Consider the following 21,402-nt stretch of genomic DNA (forward strand, 5'->3'; position numbering starts at 1 on the left):
CGCTCGACTGTTTGGGGGACTCCCGGTGTCGGGAGCTGCGAGGTGCATCGCGGAGACAGACGCGCCAAGAGTTAAGGGAAGGTTGACCAGCAGCGAAACGCCATGCGGCAGGAACCGCTTGCCAAGAAGAGTCGAGACGCCGCGCGAGAGGCGCGCGACAGTAAAAACGCAATGTGAGCACCTGCACAGGCCGCGGAAAACGTGAGATGTTCCATATTCCCCAGAGGACAAACGAGCCGAGAGATTGGACCCACAAAGAACTCGGCGGGGATGCGCGCGAACGGACGCGAGGCCCCCAGTCTCTCCTGTCTCTGCGCTTCTCCTGCGCTGCTCTCCTTTCTTGCTACGCCACGGAAAATGACAAGACGAAAAAGCTACTTGACTCTTTCCCCAACACAAGACACACGGAGCTGTCTCCGAAGGGAAGAAAGATGTCGCAAAAAGTTGAGAGAAGACAGAGAGACGGGGGCTGAATCTGCGAACACCCCCGCGATAACGCGTGGACAGTGGACGGTCCTTTCAAACAAACAAAGACGCACTCCCGCCCCAGACAAGTCGCCACGAAAGGACAAACAGACGTTGAACGCGAAAAAAAAATGGAACAGACAAGAGAAAAACTCAAACTCAACCGCGAGCAGGCACCGCGAAACCGTCCACTGGACCTCGAAGAACATGCGGATTCTTCGGCGTCCCTGGCTGCATGCTCAAGAGTTCCACGAAGATTTGTCTCCACTCTTCGATCTCCTTCAGCTCCTCTTGCAGAAGCGCCTCGCGCACACTCCTCTCTTCTTCGCGCTCGCGCTTCTCCGGATCCTCGCATGCATTTCCTTCTACAGAGTCTGGCGACACAGCTCCCTTATCGCCTTTTTCGTCGCCTGCTCTCCCCTCTCTGCCTTCGCCTCCCGAAGCACCCGACCCCGCACAACGTACGCCAGACAAAGACGAAGACCGAGGAGAAGGGAGAGAAGAAGAAAGAGAAGAAGAAAGAGAAGAACTCGACGAGGGGAGGGTACTGGATACCTTTTGCTTGGCGAGGATGCGCAGAGTGTTGAAGAGAGCCTCGAATTCGACGGGGATCTCTTTTTCCTTCTGCTCATCTTTCCGTGCATCTTCTCGTTCGCCTTTTCTTGCCTCGTTGTCTGCGGGAAGCGAGCGGTTTGGGAGAGCAGCGAGGGCCTCGACTTGCCAGTCGTAGCTCGGCTGGAGTCGAGGAAGAAGCGCCGCGTCGTCGCTTCGCTTCTTCGTTCGCAGCGTCTCCACAGCCGGCAGCCAACTGGACAACGGCGGACCGTCCTTCTCTCGCTTTTCACGACACTTGGCGCGCTTCTGCAAGAGATGCTCCTTTTCTTTCGCGAAGAGACGAAGCGCCTGTCGCAGCAGCACTGCCCCTGCCTCCTGCTTCTCCTTCAGCGTCTGGAAACTCTTCTCTCGCGCTCCCAGGCCTTCCGCGAGTCGCGCGACAGAAAACGAAGAGGACGCGCGAGGAGCCGGTGCCACAGACGATGTCGACCTCGACGAACCTGAAAAAGAAGCAGAACGAGAAGCCGACGCGGAAGACGGAGACGAGGAGGCAGAAGCGGAAGGAGCGGGAGGAGCAGAAGAAGAGGAAGCAGCGAGTCGCGAAGCGGTTGCCATTCGAGTTCGATAAGAAGTGAGGAGACGCACGAGTTCAGGTTGGAGCTTCTGCAGTTTCTGCGTATTCGCGAGGCGCCGATCCAGCCAGTGAAGATCAAAGCGTTCACCGTGGGTGGTGAAGCACCGTTCCAATTCGTCGAGAGGCGGCGGCTTCGAGGAGACCTAACAAACGGAGAGAACAGTCGACCTTCACGCAGGATGAAAAAGCCGACGAAATGCACTGCAGAGACACTCCACTGAAACACAGAGAAAAACGACGAATCTCGACCTAGCGAAAGCGACCGACTTCTTGAAGCAAAAGAAACGAACAGTGACCATTTAGAGGCGCCAACGCACCCAAGATATAAAAAACAACTCTACGTCTTCTCGTCGAATGTTGGCCACAAGCCAAACGCGTGAGACGCGCGGTAGGGTTTTGTTGGAGGCGAGAGAGGAGCGACCACTGGCTGAACAGCTCTCAAGTCCAGACACCCGAAGACGAATTCCAAGACAGAGAGCGGCAACCGAGTCATCCTAGGGAGGATGAGGAAAACGAGAGGCGCCAGACAACCCACGGGAGGGTCTCACCTTTTCGAGAGCCACCCTGAGGAGGAAATCTTCGTCGTCGCAGCTGTTATGGAGGCAGAGGAGATTGAGGTTGACACTTTCGTACGGTCCCGGAGTGCAGAAGGGGAATCGCGGCTCCCGACTGGCGTTCGGCATCTCCAGTTCTCTCCCCGAGTCTCGACGAGTCTGTCTCTTTCGGTGAGTCTCATCGCCTTCGCGGGCATACTTCCCTTCTCTGCGTTCCTCTGTTCTTTCTCTCTGGTCTCTATCTCTCGACTTCTCTTCCTTCAGACCAGCAGACCGCGCGAGAGACAGAGGCGGCCTCGGATCCCACTCGTCCCCCTCCTCCGCCGCTACATCTCCTCCACTCCCAGTCGATCTCTCTCGTTCTCTTCCTTGTGTTCTCTCCGTCGATTCACCGGGTCTCTCGAGCCGTTTGTCTGCAGTGCGAGCTGCTTCGGAGACGCCTGACCTTCCTTCGTCTTCCCTTTCCTTCGCAGCTGGACTCGAAGCTGCAGCGCAAGACGCAGAAGGCCTGGCCGGGTCGCACGCAACCCCGGGAACCTCTCGCTCTTCCTTCCTCAAGATGTCGCCTTCTTCTTCTTCCTCGAAGTCACTCACACTCAGACGCATCGCCGCTTGAAGCTCCGATTCGCCTTCACTGAAGAGCTCGTGCTCGGCGCGACAGAGAGGCGACGAAGAGAAGCAAGCCGCGACTCTGCGCGTCTCCTCTGCGTCTCCTGTCTTCTCATCCGGGCGCCCTCGGGGGGCCTCCGAGGCAGGCGTCTTCTGTGTCTTGCCTGCGATGTCACTCCAGACTCCAGAGGCTTCCGCGGCCGCCAGTGGAACACAGTCGAGGAACTTTTTCTGTTCTCCTTCGTGCTGGCGGTCTCCTTCCGGCATGTCTCTCGCGCGCTTCGCTTGCCCTGGCGAGTGTCGAGCGGACTCTGCGTCTCCTCTCTCACCTTTGACTCTTTCCTGCTCGACATTCGCGCAACTCTCTCCAGCGAGACAGCTCGAATATCGGCTCTCTTCCTCTATCTGCTCTTCACCATCTGCCTGTGAACAGACGCTCAGCGGCGAGAAGAAAATGAGATTTGAGTTCCACGAACCAGCTTCCTCTCCTGCTCGTCTCTCGTCTCCCGGATTGTCTCCTCGAATCCCATCAGTCTTCGTTCCCTCCGGCTTCCCTACCTTGTGCCCGCTTGCCGCTTCTCCTTCTCCTGCCTCGACGTTCGCGGACGTCTCTCTTTCCTCGTCAACGGCTTTCTCGTCACCCACACGGAGCGTCGCTCGCAGGCGGCTTTGCTGCGCGCCACTGTCCAGCGAGACCTGGTCTCCCAGGCCGCGCGCTGAGAGTGAAGACCGCTGCGAGGACGCTCTGTTCGCTTCCTGCTTGTCGTCACCCGGAATCGACTTCGACGGCTCTTGCCTAGGCTTCGACAACGAGGTCAACTGACTGCTCTTCTCAGGTGGGTCCTCGCGCTTCTTCGCCAGGCCCCAGCTCGACCAAAGGGTCATTTGCTTCTTGACTCGAACCGTTCCCAGTTCTTTCCGACACCGCTTCTCGCCTTCGTGCTCGCCGTTTCTCGACTTGTCGGAAACGGATTCTCTCGCCGGAAACGAAGCAGAAACCTCCCGCAAGAAACAACGATCCAGGGAAGAAGTTTCGAGAGATGAAGGAGGCGCGTCTCCGGAGTTAGCGTGGCGAGACTGGTTCAACTTCTTGTCTTCTTTTGCGACGCTTTCCTTCGCCTGCTCTTCCTCTGTCTTTTGCTCCTCTCGAACCACGGCTTCTCGCTCTCCGGGCGCGTCTCTCTCGAGACTTGCAGCCTCCCGAAACGCCGTCTCGTTCGTGTCTCCTCCCATCTCCCGCGCATCTTCTTTCTCTCCCGCGGATGGCGTCTCCTCTCCTGCAGGCCTCGCTGCCTCCAGCGTCCTTTCCTGCCTCTCCGTCGTCCACTTCTCCCCATGCGAGACAGCCGAAGACGCAAGAAGGTCCGAAGATGACGAGAGACTCGACGACGAAGGCTCTGTTTTCGCTGTACCGAGCGCGAGAGCAGCAGCGAGTTCCGCGCTTTGACTGGGGCAACACCCGATCCACGGCGCGCATGTAATTTGCCGATCGAAGAGCCTCTTGGCGCGCGACCGGCGGTCCAGCGTCTCGAGCAGCTCCGTCTCGGAAACCTCGTCGTCGCTGCACCGTCCATGCACACTTCGGCGTTTATTCGGAGACAACTCCGAGATGAGAGAAGGCAGAAACAATCGGCCGTACGTGAGGCCCACAGAGAAGGTGATCGAGTGACCCATCTCGTAGGAGACTGGAGGCGCGTTCTCCGACTGGGAAGAAGACGACGCCGGCAGCAACAGAGAGCGACGCAGAGATGCAGCGCATGCAGCAGACGAAGAGGAAGAAGACGAAGAGGAAGAAGACCAAGAGGAAGAAGACAAAGAGGAAGAAGTCAAAGAGGAAGAAGAGGGACCCTTCGGTGCAGAGGAGGACTGAGGACCCGCCGACGTCTCACGAGCAGCGAAAGACGAGACGTCGCCTGAAGCGAAGCGAAGTCGGTCTGCAGAGGGAGAATCATACAGCGCAAGTCATTCATGGAAGAAGCTGCAACAGTGCGTTTTCTCCTCACGTATGGCTCGTCTTCTACCTCAGCATCATCCGTATTCTGTCTCTTTTTTCTCTCTTCTTCTTTGTCCCCGACTGGCCCGCTCCCCTTCCCCCCTCCCCCCCCCACCCCCCTCCGGCCCCATCATACCGTTCTCTCCTTCCGTCTTTTCTCTCTTTTCTCTCACTTTCCGCGTCTCGTTTCCCCTTTTTCGCCTTTCGCCCAACTTACTTGGCGGTCTTCCGCGTCTTCTGGGGGGTTCGTTGGGGTCGCGTCTTCGTTTCTTCTTTGGCCGGTGCGGTTTCTCGGCGTCTGTGTGTCGTTCGGCACTCCACTTCCTCGCTCGTTTTTCGTCTCGCGCGCCGAGGAGCCTTTCTGCGAAGCTCGACCGATCTGCGGTCTCCGCGCGGCTGCTCTGGAGCACCCGAATGCGTTTCTGCGCGGGGTCGAGCGTCCGAACGGCCGCGTTGTCTGCGAGTCTGGCGAGGTAGAGATTCGCAGTCAGAAGGTGACACGCTGGGCCTGCGTCGCCGGTCGCGAGACTCACTTGGAGGAGCAGATCTGGCGGCAAGAGCGCGGGGAGCGGACCGAAGACGCGCGTCGGATTGTGCAGGAGGTCGAGGGAGACCGGCTGAAGGAGGTGCAGCAGAGCGTCTCGCCGGAGAATCAACTGACTCAACATGCGAATCCACTGGCCGCTCAAGCCGGGAAGCGCGCCGACGACCGCGTCGGCGCGCGGCGTCGGCGGCTCTCTGCTCTGGTTGAGCAAGTTGAGGAACAGCGGGTGACTCGGAGGGAGGTCGGCGAGGAGCGAGAGCGAGTCGTCGTCGAGGAGCGAGGAAGATGCGAGCGACTGGGTGAGCGAAGAGAGGACAGGAATCGCCTGGAGAGACGGACCTGCGCCTCCAGCCCCGAGCGTCACGCGGGCGCGCGCCGCAGCGATGTGTGGCGGAAGCGTCGCGTAGACAACTCGGCGCGGAGACGCAGAGGGCGCAGAGAAAGTCGAGGTCGACATGGTCGGGGTGTCGCCTACAGCGGATCGGAGAGAGGACGCACCGGAAAAGGCCGCGTCCTCGCGCCCAGACGCGCCAGCCTTCGCACCGGAACTGCGCGCTGTGCAGGCTGAGGAGGAGAACGGAGACGACGAACCGAAGGGTGGAGAAGCAGGCGCCTGCCCGAGACGCCCTGTCGAACCACTGGTCTCGGAAGGCGCGGACTCGTCCTCCAACGCAGCAGACGCATCTGCCTTCCCGCGCCTCCGCTGCGCCACCAAGCGATCTTGCTCCTTCTGGAAAGCCGTCCAATCCCAGCCTGAAAAAAAGCGCGACGCAGATGGACGGAGGAGAAAAACTGAAAAACGAAGAGTGAGGAGTAGATGGACGCAGGGCAGAAGGAAGAGAAAGCGGAGACGGCCAAGAAGACAACAGACCAGACAGACAGCAGACCTGAATGAAGGGGGAACGAGAAACAGAGGAAAAACATATCAAAACTCGCTCGTGGGGTTGCAAAAACTACCTTCAGACTTTGCCCAGGCCGCAGCACAAACGCTTACCTGGGGGCATCGAGGTGTACGTTTGCAGGACGTGACCGACGTCCACCTGAGACAGGTGAAAATACTCTCAACTGTTTCCATTTGAAAAACATCTTCATGGAACAAATGAACACCCGTTCACTCGGCAGCAAGGAGACATACACATCATGCAGACAGACTACTCGCACGCGCAACTCTCTAATTGTCTCAACTCAAACAACATGTGAGAACGTATCTATCTATATATATACATATATACATATATACATATATACATATATATATATATATATACATATATATATACATATAGATATATGTATATGTAAATATAGAATTATATATTTATATATAGCAATGGATGTATTTATGTGAGTGCATGCCTTAATTTGAGTGATGAATTTACCTGTTGAAGATGAGCGACAATTTCGAGGGTGGGCTTCAGGTGCTCACGCGCAAGGATGTCGAGAAGCTGCTTCTCCAGGGACTCTACAGAGCCGAACTGCAGACCTACGGCAGGAAATCGAGAGGCAAAAAGACAGACGACAACGAGACGAAAATGTGTGCCTGTGAAGAGCGAAGCGCAGATCGGTGAGAGCGTATCACTGTGGAGGTCAGGAGAGAAATTCATGCACAGGTGCATGCGTGGAGGAGGGAGTTCAGCAAGGCAAGACAGAGAGAGCACGAGCAGCGGGACTTGTCTTACCACTGTACTTTTCGCGGATTTGCAAGAATTTCTTGGCTCGCGTTAAAGAGTTGAGGACGCCCAACGCGCTGCCGCTCGCCCTCTCCAGGCGAACCTGCATTTCTCCAGCTGGGAACGGCTGGAAGAAACAAAGACGACCCACAGGTTCACACATGCGTTTGTTCGCCCAGACAAGCGGCAAAGAAAAAAGCTTAAAATCCGACAAAAAAAAGAAATTCGACAACCAAGAACTTCCGGAAAGCACAGCACACGGAGGCAAGCCGAACCCAGCAGCTGCGGGGTCTGCTCAAAAACGTTTTCCTTTCACCTCTCTGTCATCGACTGTTCCTCTCTCTGGGATGCGAGCAACGACTCCGACGCCGGTGACCTTGTCCCCGCGGAAACAAGGCGGCCGACCGGCACGCGACATGTTCGCTTTCGTTTTTCGTATCCGGTCTTCAACGGAGAAACGGGATTCAACAAACGCGCCGGCGCCGAGTTGTGGCGACATGTTCGTGGTGTGAAGCCATAAATGCATGGTATTTCCAGAAAACGCTAAGCGAAATCAATAAAACTTCGGAGCTGAGTTTCAAGGATGGTAGAGAAGAATTCGCCACCACGAATCAATGCTCTTTGAAAGACAGATCTCTGTGACACCCGTTCTCGGAACCGGGCTGCATGCAGCCGCGGCCCTTGACGCCTCTCCCTGCTCACCAGCGGCTTCGTGACCTTCCAGTTGCAGACAGAGAATTTGAGATCTTCGAGGTTCTGCACAATGACAATGTCTCCGATATGCGGTGGTTCTGCAGGTCCGCCAGTCTCGTCTGTGTTGCTGCGACAGACGAGATGCTGCGCCGACCCAGTGCCGTGTGTTCGGCGAACGCAAGTCACGAAGAGCTGCTGCTTCACTGCTTCCGTCAGGCGTCCTGAAGAACGTGGACCGAGAGGCAGACAGCCAACGCGTTCGCGAACAAATGCACGAAGCACTCTGTTTACGAGCATGATGCCTCTGCACATGCGGAGAGACGGGAGCAGGACGCAGGGGACGCAGACCAGGAACCACCGACCCACACAGAGACGCCGCATCTGCCGATGCCATGCCTCTGTTGTGCGAAAAGGCCTCGCACAGAGAGGCGACACCGACTCGAGAGAAGCGCTCACGCAGGAGCCCTCGGAACTGCAGAGAGACACACCTACGCGAAACGCGTTGCGAAACCTTCCGAGAGAACGCGCGAGAGAACATGGGCGACATCTAGGAAGAGGAGGAGAAGGCAGAGCTCAAGGCAGAGGATCCGGGAGAGCACAAGCACAAGCATGAGGGAGAGAACGAGACCGAGAAGGACACAGGTATGCTGGAAGAGAGCAAGCGTCGGTAAGAAGCAGCGTTTGCTCACCACAACGAATTTCTTCATTGAAGTCCATGACTACTCGGCCCGGCTGGTACTTCGCCTGAACACGGAAACGCCACCAGCACAGCTGGTTGTGACGCGGTTCGAAGGCGCCGACCGGGCCGGTGTACCACTGCGGGTACCGAACTGCAGAGAAATCGAAACACCGAAACACTCACATCTATAAATATATATAAATAAAAATATATATAAATATATATATATATATATATAAATAGATAGAGACATACAGAGGGAAACCGATGCACTGAAATAGCTGCACGCGCATCGGCACACTCATATATATATATAGATATATACAAATTATACATAGATACAGATATATCGATATATATATATATATGTATATATATATGTATATATATGTATAATAACTAAGGTGCGGAAGAGAGGCGTTGACTATAAAGGGACTGCGTGTTTCGAAGGAGTCGCAAGCGAGCGGGGAGATGGTTGCGTTTCTTACCTTTATCGGCTTCGTTGAAGGCGACGAGCTTGGCAATAACTGCTTTGAATGCGGTCACCTCTCCCCCGCCTTCTTCGGCCTGTTTTCCATCTTTTTTCGCTCCCGCGGATTCGCCTTCTTCGTTTTTCGGTGTCATCTGTCGGGCAGCAGACAGTCGCGTCCCGGTTCTACGGACGACCCCGTCGGCCACAGAGTCTTTCTCCTCTCCATCTGCTGGTCTGTCCGCGCTTGTTTCTTTCGCTTTTCTCTTCTCGTGTCTGTCTTCTTGGCTGTGCCTGTCGCGGTCTGCAGACGGCGCGCTTGCATCATCGCGTCCCTCGCCAGTCTCGGTCTCTCTCTCCTCCGTCCCTGCCAGACTTTTCTCTTCCTTCTTCTCGATTTCTTCTCCACCCTCTCCCTCGTCCCCCTCTCTGTCTCCTTCTCTGTTCAAGCCTCCCTCCCCTCGCCCTCGCTCCTCCGCCGAGGCGGCGTCTCCAGGGTCCGGATCGGCTTCTTCTCCCTTTTTCTCGTCTTGCTCAAAGTCCCCAGACTCGCGACTAGCCTCGTGTTTGCTCTGCCGAGACGCAGCACGGACGCCGTGAGAGGGAGAGACGCTCGGTCCTTCACTCCCGGACTCCTCGCCTTTCTTCTCTTCTCCCTCTCGCTTCTCCTCGCCTTCTGTGGAGTCCAAGAGCCGCGAAGCTTCTCCCAGACTCGGAGACTGTCTCTTCACGCAGGTAAACCCCCGAGTCGAGCGCGGTGCCACCGCAACCGGAGAAGAGGACAACTCTCCGTGCTCCTCCGTCTCTCCACCTGCTTCGCCTTTGTCCTTCTCCGTTGCCTCTTTCATCTCTTTCTCTTCTTCGCGCGATTTCTGTCTGAGTTCTTCATACGCCTCCTGCTCGTCTCCCCCAGCCGCAGCAGCGCGGGAGCCGTTCCCGTGTCTCGACAGCGAAGCCGACGAGAGCAGAGAGGCCCGCCGCGTTCGACCACGGCCAAACTTGGGCCATTCGTTTTCTTCCTCTCGCCCTCGAGTGAGTCGCCTTCTTCTGCGCTCCAGCTCTTTCAAGTCTTCTTTTCCTTCGTCCTTCTGCGACTCCTCGGTCACCTGAGTTTCCTCCTTCTTCTCGCTCTCACCCTCTCGCTTCTCGGCCTCATCTCTTGCCACCGCGCTGCGGCGGGCCTTCGACGCCCGCGTCTCCCTCGCCTCTCCGCGCGTCTTCTCTTCTTCTCTCTGCAGCGAGGACACAGAGAGTCGCCGCGACCGCAGGCCACCGTCGTCCTTCTCAGGCGATGTGTCTCGGCTTATGCTTGTGCTGCTGAAGCCGAGGAGAGCTGCAGACTCCTGCCTGCTCTCTGGGGACGAAGCCCCTTCGTGACGGAAGAAACTGATGCGATCTTCTTCTCCCTCTTCTTCTCTTTCTTCTCCTCCCTCTTCTTCTCGCTGGTCTCCGAGATGTCTCGTACTCCCTTGACGTCTCCGCTCGCGAGCTGCGGCGGCGGCGCCTGCAGCGACGGCGGCCATCGCCTCTGCTGCTCGGCGGCTCCGCTTCGCGGACTGTGTGCCTCGCGTCGGCAGGAAATCTCTTCGTTGTGTCCCCGACAGCCCAGCGTCTTCGTTTTCTCCGTCCGTGTTCTCTCCCTGCTCTTCTCGCCCAAAGCCGCGCGTCCGCAGCCGAGGTAAAAGGCCGCTTCGAGTCCCCGAGCCGGAGCCATGCCCTGCCTTCTTCGCCCCGCGCTCCCGGCTCTCCTTCTCCAGGTCTTCCTCCGCCTTTCGTCGCTCTCTCTCATCGGCTTTCCCTCTCTTTTCTTCTTCTCCTCGCCTCGCCTTCCTCACGTCTTCTCGCCGGCACCCGCCGTTCTTCGCCATCTCGTCACTTGCCTCTCTCTTCAGCTCTCTCTCCCTCTCCCCACTCTCTCGGTGCTCCTCTCCACTCTCTCGGTTCTCCGCCTTCTTCTCGCAGGCTCTTTCTGACGGAGATGCAGCTGCGCCAGGACCGCGCCGCGACGGCAGCGTCCCTGAAGCGCCTGCGTCTCCTGCCGGCCCAGAGGCTGAGTTCGAGGCTTTTCCCGGTCGCAGCCTCGGGCGGACTGCAAGCGAAGAGCCTGCAGATTTGGCCTGTGTCTCCGAATCTCGTCCTTCCTTCCCAGCCTTCGCCGCGTCCCCGTTGCTTCCTCTGGCGCTCGCCGAAGATCCTCCCGCGGCGCTGCCGTGCGTACTTGGCCTGCTCCAGTATGGCGAGTTCGTGATGGTGAGGCCCAGCAAGCTCCGGCGTGTCTCCACTGCCGCGCCGCAGCCGCTTGAGGCTCCAGAGCCTGAGCCGCCGCGCCCGCCGCGTCTCCCGGACTCCGCAGCGCCTCCCGAGGGATCTGCCGAGGTGGCGGACGCGTCCGAGCCCGGCGTTTCCTCCGTCGAGTCCGGCGACGAGGCCGCGGCATCGGCGACCCTGGGAGCAATGTCTTTCAGAGAGTCCTGGCCCTCCTTGCTCGACCGCGGCTGCGCCTCCACATACTCAGCTCCGTCGCCTTCCAGACATCTCGACAGCGAGGTAGCTAAAGCCGCCTGGCGCTGCTGCTGTCGCGCAGATCTCCGCGCCGGCGCAGCCTCGCGCTGAGACGCCAGCGGAGATGCCGAGGAGACTGCCTCCGCGACGGGGGAGACAGGCGCGGAGGGTCGTTCGAGAGGAGACGCCGCGCTCCGCGTCGGCGACATCAAGTCGAGCGGTCTCTGCTTCGACGCAGACCCTGCGGCGCGGTCATCCGAACCTGAGACGACGACGCCGGCCGCTGGGTCGTCAGAGGTGCCCGGACCCTCTGGGCCTCGCGGCGCGGCTTCAGTCGCACTCTCCGCTCGCGGGCGACTCGCGTCGCTCGAGTTCTGCGGTGTGTGTACACCCGAATCCTCTTTCTCGGACGCAGCTTTCCGACTGCGATTCACCTTCTCGGCCGAAAAAGCCTTCGCGGAGGCGCTGCGCTTCGGGCGTCCAGTCCCGAGCTTCGCCTCGCTCGAGGGCGTAGCGCCTCCTGCGTCGCTGGGCTCGTCGTTCGCAGGCGGCGCAGAAGGTTCGGAGAAGAGAGTCACAGGGCCTCTTCGGCTTCCCTTCACAGGTCCCTTGAAGTCCGAGGAGCTTTTCTGTCGGCTGGGAAGAAGCTCAGACTCCGGTGAGGTCGACGATCGCTCGCCCCCTTTCTTCGCGTCCTCTGTGTTCGCCTCTGTCTCTTCCCCGCTCTTCTCTTCTCTCTCGTATCGGATCTCACCGCCTTTCTCCTCCTTCTCTGAGTCTCTCCGTCTATGCACTCGCTCCCAGAGCTTATCCTCTCTCTGTCTCCTCTCTTCCCTCTCTTCGCGCCGTGACGCAGGTTCCGGTACCTGGGTCTTTGCGGCGATGCGCGAAGAGCTCCGCGTCGCCACTGTGGAAGCTCCGCCGCCTTGCGACCGCGAAGGGCTCGTCGCAGCGAGACGCGACGCGCCATCTTCTCGCGCGGTGCCGGGCGAGGCTGGAGCCTCCGAGGACGCAGAACTTTTCACCTCTGAAGCCGCGAGACGGTCCCCCGGGTCCGCGTCTTCAGCCGCGACCTCAGAGAGATAGGCATCCTGTATCTTCCGACTGCCGGATACGCTCAGGCTCGACTCTCGAGCTTCTTTTCTCTCGCCTTTTCTCCGGCGCTCGCTGTCAAGGCCCGCCACCGCGCCTTGGGGGATCTCCCGCTTCTCTCCCAATCGCGCCTTTCCGTGAGACTGGACGGCAGCGACCTCGTCGCCTTCCGCTGAGCACTCACCTGTTCTCTTCAATGTGCCCACGCATGCGGAGGCAGGATCCGCGTCGCAGACCTGCAGACTGTCTGCGGCTGGTGCAGCCAGCGCCGCCCGTCCTGGCGAACCTCCTCGTTCTTTCTTCTCTGCAGATGCGTCGCACGCATCACTCTCAGTTCCAACAACGGCAGCCGAAGAAGAAGATGAAGTTGAAGAAGGTGAAGCAGAGGTCTGTTGGCGAGATTCTTCGGGGGGTTTCTCTGATCGTCGTGTGGCTTTCCCATGGTCTGCGTCTCGTCCGAGTCCTGTTTTCGATCGACCGTCGCTTTTCAGTCCGCGACGACGCTCACCTTTTTCTGTTTCGTTCTCCTGTTGCACTTCAGAGCCCCGCCCACCCTCGCGCTCCTCAAGCTGTTTCGCCGCCTTCGCCGTCTCACCCAGCAGAGACTCACTCGTCTCTTTCTCCGCATGGCTGTTCCGCCCGCGATCCCCTCCAAGGTTCCCCCGGCACACGCCGTGAGAGTCTCGATCAAGGCCCTCGGGACCCTCGGCTTCACCTGGAGACGATCCTCTTCCGTCTTCTTCTCTTCGTCCGTCACTTTGCGCCTCGCGGGCTTCTCCCATGGCCTCTTCGAGCTTGGCAGGCTCCCGGCCTTCGACGCGGCGCTTCTTCTCCTCGCGGGCCTCAGCGCCTTCTCCAGACTCTGCCGACTCCCGCCTCTCTGCGTGGACGGCTTCTCTCTCCGCCTCGTTGGCATCTGTCATGACAACATCGACCTCTGTCTCTTCCTTCTCTTCGTCTGGCCGCCTGACGGAGGAGACCTTCTTCTTTCGAAGGTCCTCCTTCTTGCCGCGCTTTTTCTCCGCTTCCTCCTGCTCTTCTTCCCCCCTCGCGTTCTCCCTCTTCCCTCGACTCTCTTCAGTTCGACCGGGCTGTTGTCTCGCCTTCTTCTCCGCGCCTTCTTTCTCGCTGTCAGCTTGCTCCGGAAGTGGTGCCCCCTCTCGCGCGTCTCCGCTTGCGTCCGCCGCCGGATCCTTTCCTGCTTCTCCGTGTCTCATAGCCCCCCGTGCGTCTTCTTCGCCCCCGCGTTCCGGCTGCGGACTGCCTGTCTCGTTGCCCTTCTCGTCTCGGCGTCGCCGCTTCTCTTCTCGGCTTCTCACACATTCTTTCTCCAACTTCTCGGCCCCAGGAAAACCGGCGTTCACTCCCGACGCGGACCCAGCGTATTCAGACAACTCACTCTCATCTTCTTCATCCCACCGCGGTTCTTCCACCCGGTGTCGACACCGGCTGGGCGGCAGTCGCTGGCGACCCGTCGATTTCCCGGTCTCCTCTTTCTTGTCGGCTTCTGCTTTCTTTCCTTCTCTCTCTGTCTTCGACGCGGGTGCCTGAAGCCTGCTCTCAGCGACGCTCCCTTGTCGCCGTCCGCGACCCCGCTCCTCTCGCAACTCCTCTCTTCGCTCGTCCTGGCCGCCCAGCAAGGCAACGTCTCGGCCGTCCTCTTTCGACCTCGAGGCGCGCTGGGAGAAGACACCTGGTGCGTCTTGGTCCTCCTCGCTGGATCCAGTGCGACCGCTCGACGCCTTCTCCGCGATCCCGTCGCCTGCTGGCTGGGGCTCCACGACCGCGGGCGGCGGGGACGCCCCAGTCAAGGAGACAGTTTCGGCGCGCGAGGGCCGCAAGGCGCTCGTGGCGGAGGGAACCGCCGCGGAAGCGGCCAGAAGCGGGGAGCGAGCGTCCGCGACACTCGGCCGCCGGCTGCGACTGAGGCTGCTCAGAGGCGCTTCGGCGCCGACAGAGGGCGGACCCGCTGGCGAAGCAGAACAACGCGAGACACTGAGAAGGTCCTTCTGCTCGGAGACGCTACCTTCTTCTTTCTGACAGGGCAGGCGATCTCCTCGGGGAGACCCCGCGACAAGCGGAGCCGGCGACTGTCCGGCTTTGACTGTCTGCACCGACTTCCGGCCTCTCCGCCCACCCTGAGGCCCACCTGCAGCGCCTGCCTGGCCCCGGCTGTCAGGTGTACATACACCCGAGCCGCCGCTCCCGGGCGACGCGGGCAAAGAGGACGCTGGAGAAAAGGGGAGAGCCGCGGGGATGGCCTGAGCAGGTTCTTCTCTGGGGCGAGGAAGGTGGCTCTCTGAGGCTCTTGAGAGAGAAGGCGGGACGTCCGAGGCAGAGACGACACAAGCTTTTCCTCCGCCCTTCGTACTGGGAGTCCCAGCAGAGATCGACAGACGCCTCATCGCAGAAGGCGACGCAGCACAAACAGCTTGCGCTCTTGTTCTCCTCGGCCGCTGCTCGCTCCGTCTCGGCGTCTCCAGAACTGTGTCGGCGAGCGAGGCGCGCGAGAATGAGGAAGAGAAAAGCGAGGAAGAAGCCGAGATACTGGAAAAGAGGGAGACGGGCGGGAAGCAGAGAGCAACCAGAGCGGAAACGCATGAGGGCGCGCAGACCTCAGTCGACCGGGGAAAGACGAGCTCTCGCTTTCGCGAGAGGGGAGAGGTCGGCTCCTGGAAACGAAGAAACGTCGCGGGTGCGACGGAGACGACAAGAAAACAACAGTGCCAAGGAGATCCGAAGCGGAGAGGGTTGAGAGAGAGAAAAGGTCGAGAGAGAAAGGACGAAACCTTCCACAGGGTAGAGGCACCGAGAGAAGAAAGCACGGGAGAACGAGAGAGCCCCGTAGAGATTCACAGAGAAGCGACAGGGCGTCTGTCCCACAGAAACTCGCCGAAACAGCTCTCGGGTCTGTTCGCTCTGGTGTACGCCCTGCAAGTCACTTTTCTCCCCGGACGGCGGACGCGGGGAAGGCGGCCGCTGTAGAGAGACAGAAAGACGAAGCGTGTGTTCCCTAATGAGCCAGATGCGTCCTGGGCGAGGCGTCTGGGTGTTTCGAGGCTTTCGTTTTCTAACGAGCGACGAGGAAGTGAAGATTCCGGGGCCTCCGATGTGAGAAACGCTCGTCAGAAAGTCCGGCTTGTACGCAAGACGTGGACGAGGGAGGCGCAAACAAAGGCTCCCGTGACGCGGCACCTTGAAAGGTCCTTCTGCCCAGGTGCATGCAGAGCTGCGTGGTCAGCCGAAGAGGTCTGCAGACGAAGAAGGCTGTTCGCAGCCTCAACTCAGCAGTCTCGAGCGCAGCTGGGCGGCCAGAGAGCTCGCGAAAACGCGGGGGCGCGCGGCGCGTTCAGAACGGACGGAAAAAGCAGGGGAATGCACGCCTGGACGACGAACTGCAAGAGTCCGGGCATGCGGGACGATGGCTTGCCTCCTCTCTCTTTTCTCTTGGGTGAGAAGCGCGCGAGGCTTTTTTTCGCGCGGCAGGGCGAAAAAAGCCGAGAAAACCGCGGCCAAGGATCCGAGGACGGACGCAGTGTCTTCACAGGGGGGACTTGCTTCACGGGAGATGGACATGCACTGAAAAAAGCTACGCGAAGAAGTCTCTCTGTGGCGCCAAAGTTCAGGAGAGCGTTCAAGCAGAACTCCCGCGGGTGTGCGCTTCCCGGCCTCTGGAAATCCCGGGGAATTGCTGGGTGTACATACACCTCAGCCGCCAGCCGGACACGAGGTGACAGTTCCGGAGCGCGTTGCGCAAGATGTTTCCTGTCCGTCGCGCGCCGGGGAAGACCGCGCCTTTTTTCGACGGCAAATCCGAAGCGTCGCCAGTTCTGCCGAGGAGGTGCAGCTTCGGTCTCTCGCGCGAAGGAAAACCGAGGCACAAAACGCGGCAGCCGCTGCTCCGCAAGGTCGATGTTCGGGTCTCGCGCAAACTTCTGGGTGCGAGCTAGTTGCGCGAAGTAGGCTCACCGCATTCCAAATCCCTCTTTTTCTTCTTTCTCGCCTCGATTTCCGCTCGATCGCGCCCTCGTCTGCACACAAGCGGTCTGAACCTCCCCTACTCTCCCCTCCACCCTCCTTCTTTTCAGCGCTCCCGCAAAAAAAGCGGCCGAATGGGTCGGCTTATATGTGGAGACAACGAGGAAAAATCCCAAGACACACCTTCCGACTTCCTGGTGTGCAGCAAGCAACACACACCTGTGCTGTCGGACTCCCGCCATTCTTTTCTCGGGGAGCACAACGCACAGAGCCGCCCGTTCTCGGAGACACAGTCACGGAACCGTTTCAGTGTCTGCTCTCTTGCTTTCTCGTCCTCTCCTTGTCAACGAACCGTCTTTTCTTGCCCTTGTTTCCTTTCGTTGCCTGTGTGTGCAGAAACCTCACCGCTTTTTCCCCCTTCCCCAGTCTCTCTTCCTCTTTCTCTCCTTGTCTCTCCTCGCTCACCGCCTTGTTGCCCTCCCCCTCCCCCCCCCAGAGCTCTCTCTCTTCGGCTTCTGTCACCGTCTCCCTCGTTTCCCTGTCTTCCAGGCACGTCCGCGTCAGCCCCGTCGTTCTTCTTCTCCCGTCTGTCGCTCCTCCCTGTTCTCTGGCCTCCCGTCTCCCGCCGTCCTCTCCGTTCTTTCCTCCTCTTCTCTCTCTCGAGATGGGGAACGCGCTGCTGCCGCTCCTCTGCTACCATACGCGCGGCTTCTTCGCCCGCGACGGCGTGTACAGGGACGCGTCTTCTCGTTTCCCTTATCTCTCCCTGTGTTTCACGGAGCCTGTGCTCCAGGCGTCTCTCTTTGGCCTCTCATCGCTCGCGCTCTTTCTCCTCCACCCTCTGCTCCTCGGCACCGCGCCCCCGTTCTCGGTCTCTCGCTCCAGCTCTCTCTCTTCTCTCCCCTTCCTCTCTGAGACAGTCTCCAGCCTTCCAGCCTGCGCCTCAGCCGCCCTCGAAGCCGCCGGCCTCTTCCTCTCCTACCTCCCCGCGTATCTCCGCGCGGCCTACGCCCCCATCGACAGGCTCTTCTTCGCACCCGTCGCGCGCCTTCTTCTCCCGCCTCGATTGCAGCTCTGCCCGTGTCTCGCCTTCTGCTCGCATGCGTTCTTCCTCGTCCTCTGCCTTCTCCTATGGTTCCTCCTCCTCCGCCGCCTGGCCGCAGGCTTTCGCCTTCCCGCAAAGCCCAGCGCTCCGACAGGTCTCTGCAGCCTCCTGAGGCGCGACATATGTCTTCTCCGCCCCCAGGTGTCTCCCGACGCTGTCCCCGCCGGCCGCGAGGCTGGCCAGAAGGCGTTCGCCTCGTTCCGCGAGTTTGCGGCGTTCTTCTCGACGCGCGCCATCGTCTCCTCGGCATTTCCGCCAGTCGCTCGACCCGTCGCGCTGCAGGCGTTCCTGCCGCTCCAAGGGAGACGAGTGATAGTCACTGGAGGGAACGCAGGAATCGGCAGAGAGACAGCTCGGCAGCTCGCGCTCTGGGGCGCCCATGTCCTCATCGGGTGCCGAGACGTGGAAGAGGGCCGTCGAGTTGCTGCAGAAATTGAGAAAGAGGTCGCTGCTCTCTCGGCGTCTGCGTCGGAGTCTGAGTCTGCACAGCTCGGCAGAGTCTCCGTCGGGCATCTGGATCTTTGCGCCTTTGCCTCGGTTCGCGCGTTCGCCGCACATGCCCTGCTGGTCTTCGAGAACTCATTGGACATTCTCGTGAACAACGCAGGCGTTATGATGATCAACGAGTTGGCCGTCGTCGACGACTGCGGCTTCGAGAAGCAGTTCGTGACGAACCATCTGGGGCATTTCCTCCTCACGCTGCTGCTCCTCCCTGCGCTCAAGGCGGCGGCCAGGAGCAGCAGCTCGGCCTCCAACTCCCGACGTTTCGGCCGAGTGATCAACGTGGCGTCTTGCGCCCACGTTTGGCATGCGAAAAACTTCAGGATTCTCGACGCTGCATGCACGCCTGACGGAGCGGCCTCGGCGGCGGAGGCCCTCGGGAAGCCGCTCGAAACCTTGCAGGGATGTCCGCCCGTCTCGCCGCTGTCCTACGACAAACGCCAGGCGTACGGGAACTCGAAGCTAGCAAACATCTGGTTCACGAAGGAGCTCCAGCGTCGCCTGATTGCGGAGGCGCGGATGGACAGTCTGGGTCGCGACGACGCGGCTTCAGCATCAGAAAACGAGGCGGCTTCAGCGGTAGGGAACGAGGCGGCTTCAGCAGGGGGGAACGAAGCGGCTTCAGCAGCGGTGGGGAACGAGGCGAGCCGCTGCGGTCTCCTGCGGAGTTCGCAGGTCGCGGACAGATCGGAAGAGAAGGGAGAAGTGACGGCTCAGCTGCTGCCGGCAGGAACCGTTGGAGTGTATGCGGTCCACCCTGGGAGCGTCCACACGAAGTTGATGCGACATATGGTGGAAAACAGACCTCTGCAGGGACTCTTGGTCAACGCGTTGCTCGCGCAGACGGTCATGAAGACGGCGAGAGACGGCGCAGCGACGCAGCTGCTCCTCTGTCTCGCGGACCAGTGTGTGCTGCTCCCGGGAGGCTTCTACGCCGATGGAGGCCCGAGCTGGGTGGACCCCGCTGCGAACGACGAAGAGCGAATGAAGGAGTTGTGGGATGTCAGCGAAGTCCTTTGCTTCGGAGGGACTGGACGCCAGACGTATGTGAAGTAGGCGACGGCCGGACTCAGCTCTGAGGAAAGAAAGAAGGGAGGAGGGAACACGATAAGAAGGCAAGAGAGCAGAGCAACGGCAGAGACAGGAGGAAGATGAACCGAAGCCGAGGCGCGGAGAGGAGAGAGAAGGAGACGAAGGCTGGGATGCGAGAGGGAAGAAAAGGTGAAGAGGAAGAAGAGGCGCTGCAGGGAGCTCTCTGGTAGGAACATGGCAAGAAGCGGAAAGATGCAAGACAGACGCAGAGGGAGGTCGTGGAAACGAGGGAGACCAGAGGCTCAAGAAGCGCAGAGATGAGGAAGAAGAAGGAGAAGGCGTGAGAAAGCGAGAAGGCGATCAGGAGCATCCAGAAGTCGAGCGAACGAGAGGAAGAGGGTGGAAAGAGGAGGAAAACCAAGGCGAAAGATATCAGGTAGATCGAGAGGAAAGACATACATGGCGGTGAAGAGGGGGGGTGAAGCTGAAGAAGAGAAAAAGGTCATGACAGAGATGAGGAACCGTTGACAAGAAGAGCGAGGGCGACCAAGAAGGGAGGTCCCTGGACGATGTTCTTCGCTCAGAGGCGCCAATGGAGGTTCGCATTTCAGTCAAACAGAAGTCTTAGAGAGAAATGTCCTTCGTCGTTCCCTCTCTGAGTTGCCTTGAAGGCCCTTCCGAGACTGCGGGAAGGACCGTCCAAAAAAGAGAATTACCGCAACTTGCATGCAAACGCGAAAAACAGAGCGAGAGGTGCTGTCCATTTGTTTCCTGCCATGTTGCTGATACAGAGAGACTCAGAATGTCACGCGACTGCCAACGGCCAAAGTGTAAATTGTTCTCTCTTTTTCCCCGGCGTGTATTACGACGGACATCCTGAGAATGCAGTTCTCTCGCTCTTTTCGTCGCTCCCTTCTTCTCTCTCTCTGATGGTCGTCTTTCTTCATGTCGGTTCTATTTGGTGTGAGAGTCGCTTTCCCTCGTGGTAAGCGTCCGAAAGCGTTGCCTCCCCTCAATGCAGCAGTGGCTTCTGCCGCATGTGCCGTGTGTCGACAGTTTCATCTGTTTCGCGAATTCGTTTCGATTTGTCAGACTCCTGTTTTTGTGACATTTCAGTCCAAAACAGCTTTTTATCGTCTCTGTCTTGTCGTTTCGGCGAACGCCGCTCCTCGTGGGCAGGAAACGGTTGCCCCGTCTCACAGGAAACGGTTGCCCTGTCTCAGGCGTATGTACACACTCCGGAGGTGTGCTGTGTCAAAGAAAGTCGAAATGTCTTGACGTCTCCGACTTCGCTGTCTTGCTTCTCTGATTTTTTCTGCCTCTGCATGCTTCGTTCTGGGCCGAGTGCTCGGGAGGCGTGACTCTGTTGCGGCCTGCCAGTTTTTTTCAGGACACAAACAGTCTTCCTGTCTCTGCCTGTATCGGGCTGTCTCTCCCGCCTCCGAGTCAATGAATTGAAGAAGACGCCTCTCCCGATCGAAGCCTCATTTCGATCACGAAGCAGTTTCTGTCTCGAGCAAAACGCCGAGATACTTGCGACGGCTCGGCCATGCACAGAAAGCAAAATTAAAAAAAAAGTGACTTTGCCATTCGGGAGGCGTCTGCGACGAAGCTTCCGGCCCGTGTCGCCTAAACAAATGGCTTGTCCGAATGTCTCACTCTCGTTCGATTTATCTTCTTGTCGGCCTCTTTGTCTCCTCTCTTTTCGTTCTCTCTTCCTTTCTCCGTGTAGCGCTCCTCTTTCTGTCTCGTTTTCCTTTTCGTGGTGGCTCGATCTCTTCCTTCTCTCCCAGTTCTCTCTTTATTCGGAGAAAAAAAAGTCTCGAGTATCTCGCCGTGAGTCTCGTCCCTCGTTTTGTTTCTTTCTCGCGTTTCTTTTCTATCGTTGGCTTCGTGGAAGCCTGCGGTCTCGAGGATGGCCCGACCCCCCGCCTTCGACGGCGAGTGAAGCCAAGGCTGGAGAGAACGCGAAAACGAAGCATGTTGTGTCACGAGTGAATCAGAGTGCCTGTGCAGCAGGCACTGCAGAGCGAATCGCTTCTTTTCTGTGAGGAGCCTCGGCGCTTCTGGTCGGAACAGATGACCGTGCGTCATCTCGGAAAGAGGATTCTAGCGAATGGAACTCGCAGTGCAGACGGGAGCGAACAAGCTACGTTTGACTTAAAAGTCCATCCCTCCCTTGACTGCATTTCGAGTCACGAACTGCTGACGCATTAACGTTCCGGTATTTAAAGCTCGAATCTCAGATAGGAATCCTAGATTAATAAAGCAGATTGTGCTTGCTTGCCGCTGGACGGCTGGACAGCTGCTTTGTCTCAGTTGCTTTC

The 21,402-nt window shown here is 58.9% G+C and overlaps 2 protein-coding genes across 2 annotated transcripts; one reads left to right on the forward strand and one right to left on the reverse strand.

Moving 5' to 3' along the window:
* Positions 1 to 60: 60 nt before the first annotated feature.
* Positions 61 to 16,431, reverse strand: TGME49_309250 (hypothetical protein). The gene is made up of 9 exons (XM_002364153.2): positions 8,885 to 16,431; positions 8,407 to 8,547; positions 7,727 to 7,938; positions 7,034 to 7,151; positions 6,734 to 6,837; positions 6,349 to 6,394; positions 5,028 to 6,107; positions 2,203 to 4,751; positions 61 to 1,797 (listed from the first exon to the last, which is right to left on the reverse strand). Exons 1-9 carry the CDS (start codon positions 14,862 to 14,864, stop codon positions 625 to 627), a joined length of 11,403 nt encoding a protein of 3,800 aa, XP_002364194.1. The 5' UTR covers positions 14,865 to 16,431; the 3' UTR covers positions 61 to 624.
* Positions 16,432 to 16,585: 154 nt separating this feature from the next.
* TGME49_309265 (oxidoreductase, short chain dehydrogenase/reductase family protein) lies at positions 16,586 to 21,246 on the forward strand (the record flags this gene model as incomplete). Its single annotated transcript, XM_018782573.1, has 1 exon — positions 16,586 to 21,246. One exon carries the CDS (start codon positions 16,586 to 16,588, stop codon positions 19,097 to 19,099), a length of 2,514 nt encoding a protein of 837 aa, XP_018635620.1. The 3' UTR covers positions 19,100 to 21,246.
* Between the last annotated feature and the right edge of the window lie 156 nt (positions 21,247 to 21,402).

Source organism: Toxoplasma gondii, chromosome XI, assembly GCF_000006565.2.
Source record: "Toxoplasma gondii ME49 chromosome XI, whole genome shotgun sequence".
In the NCBI taxonomy this organism is placed as follows: Eukaryota; Apicomplexa; class Conoidasida; order Eucoccidiorida; family Sarcocystidae; genus Toxoplasma; species Toxoplasma gondii.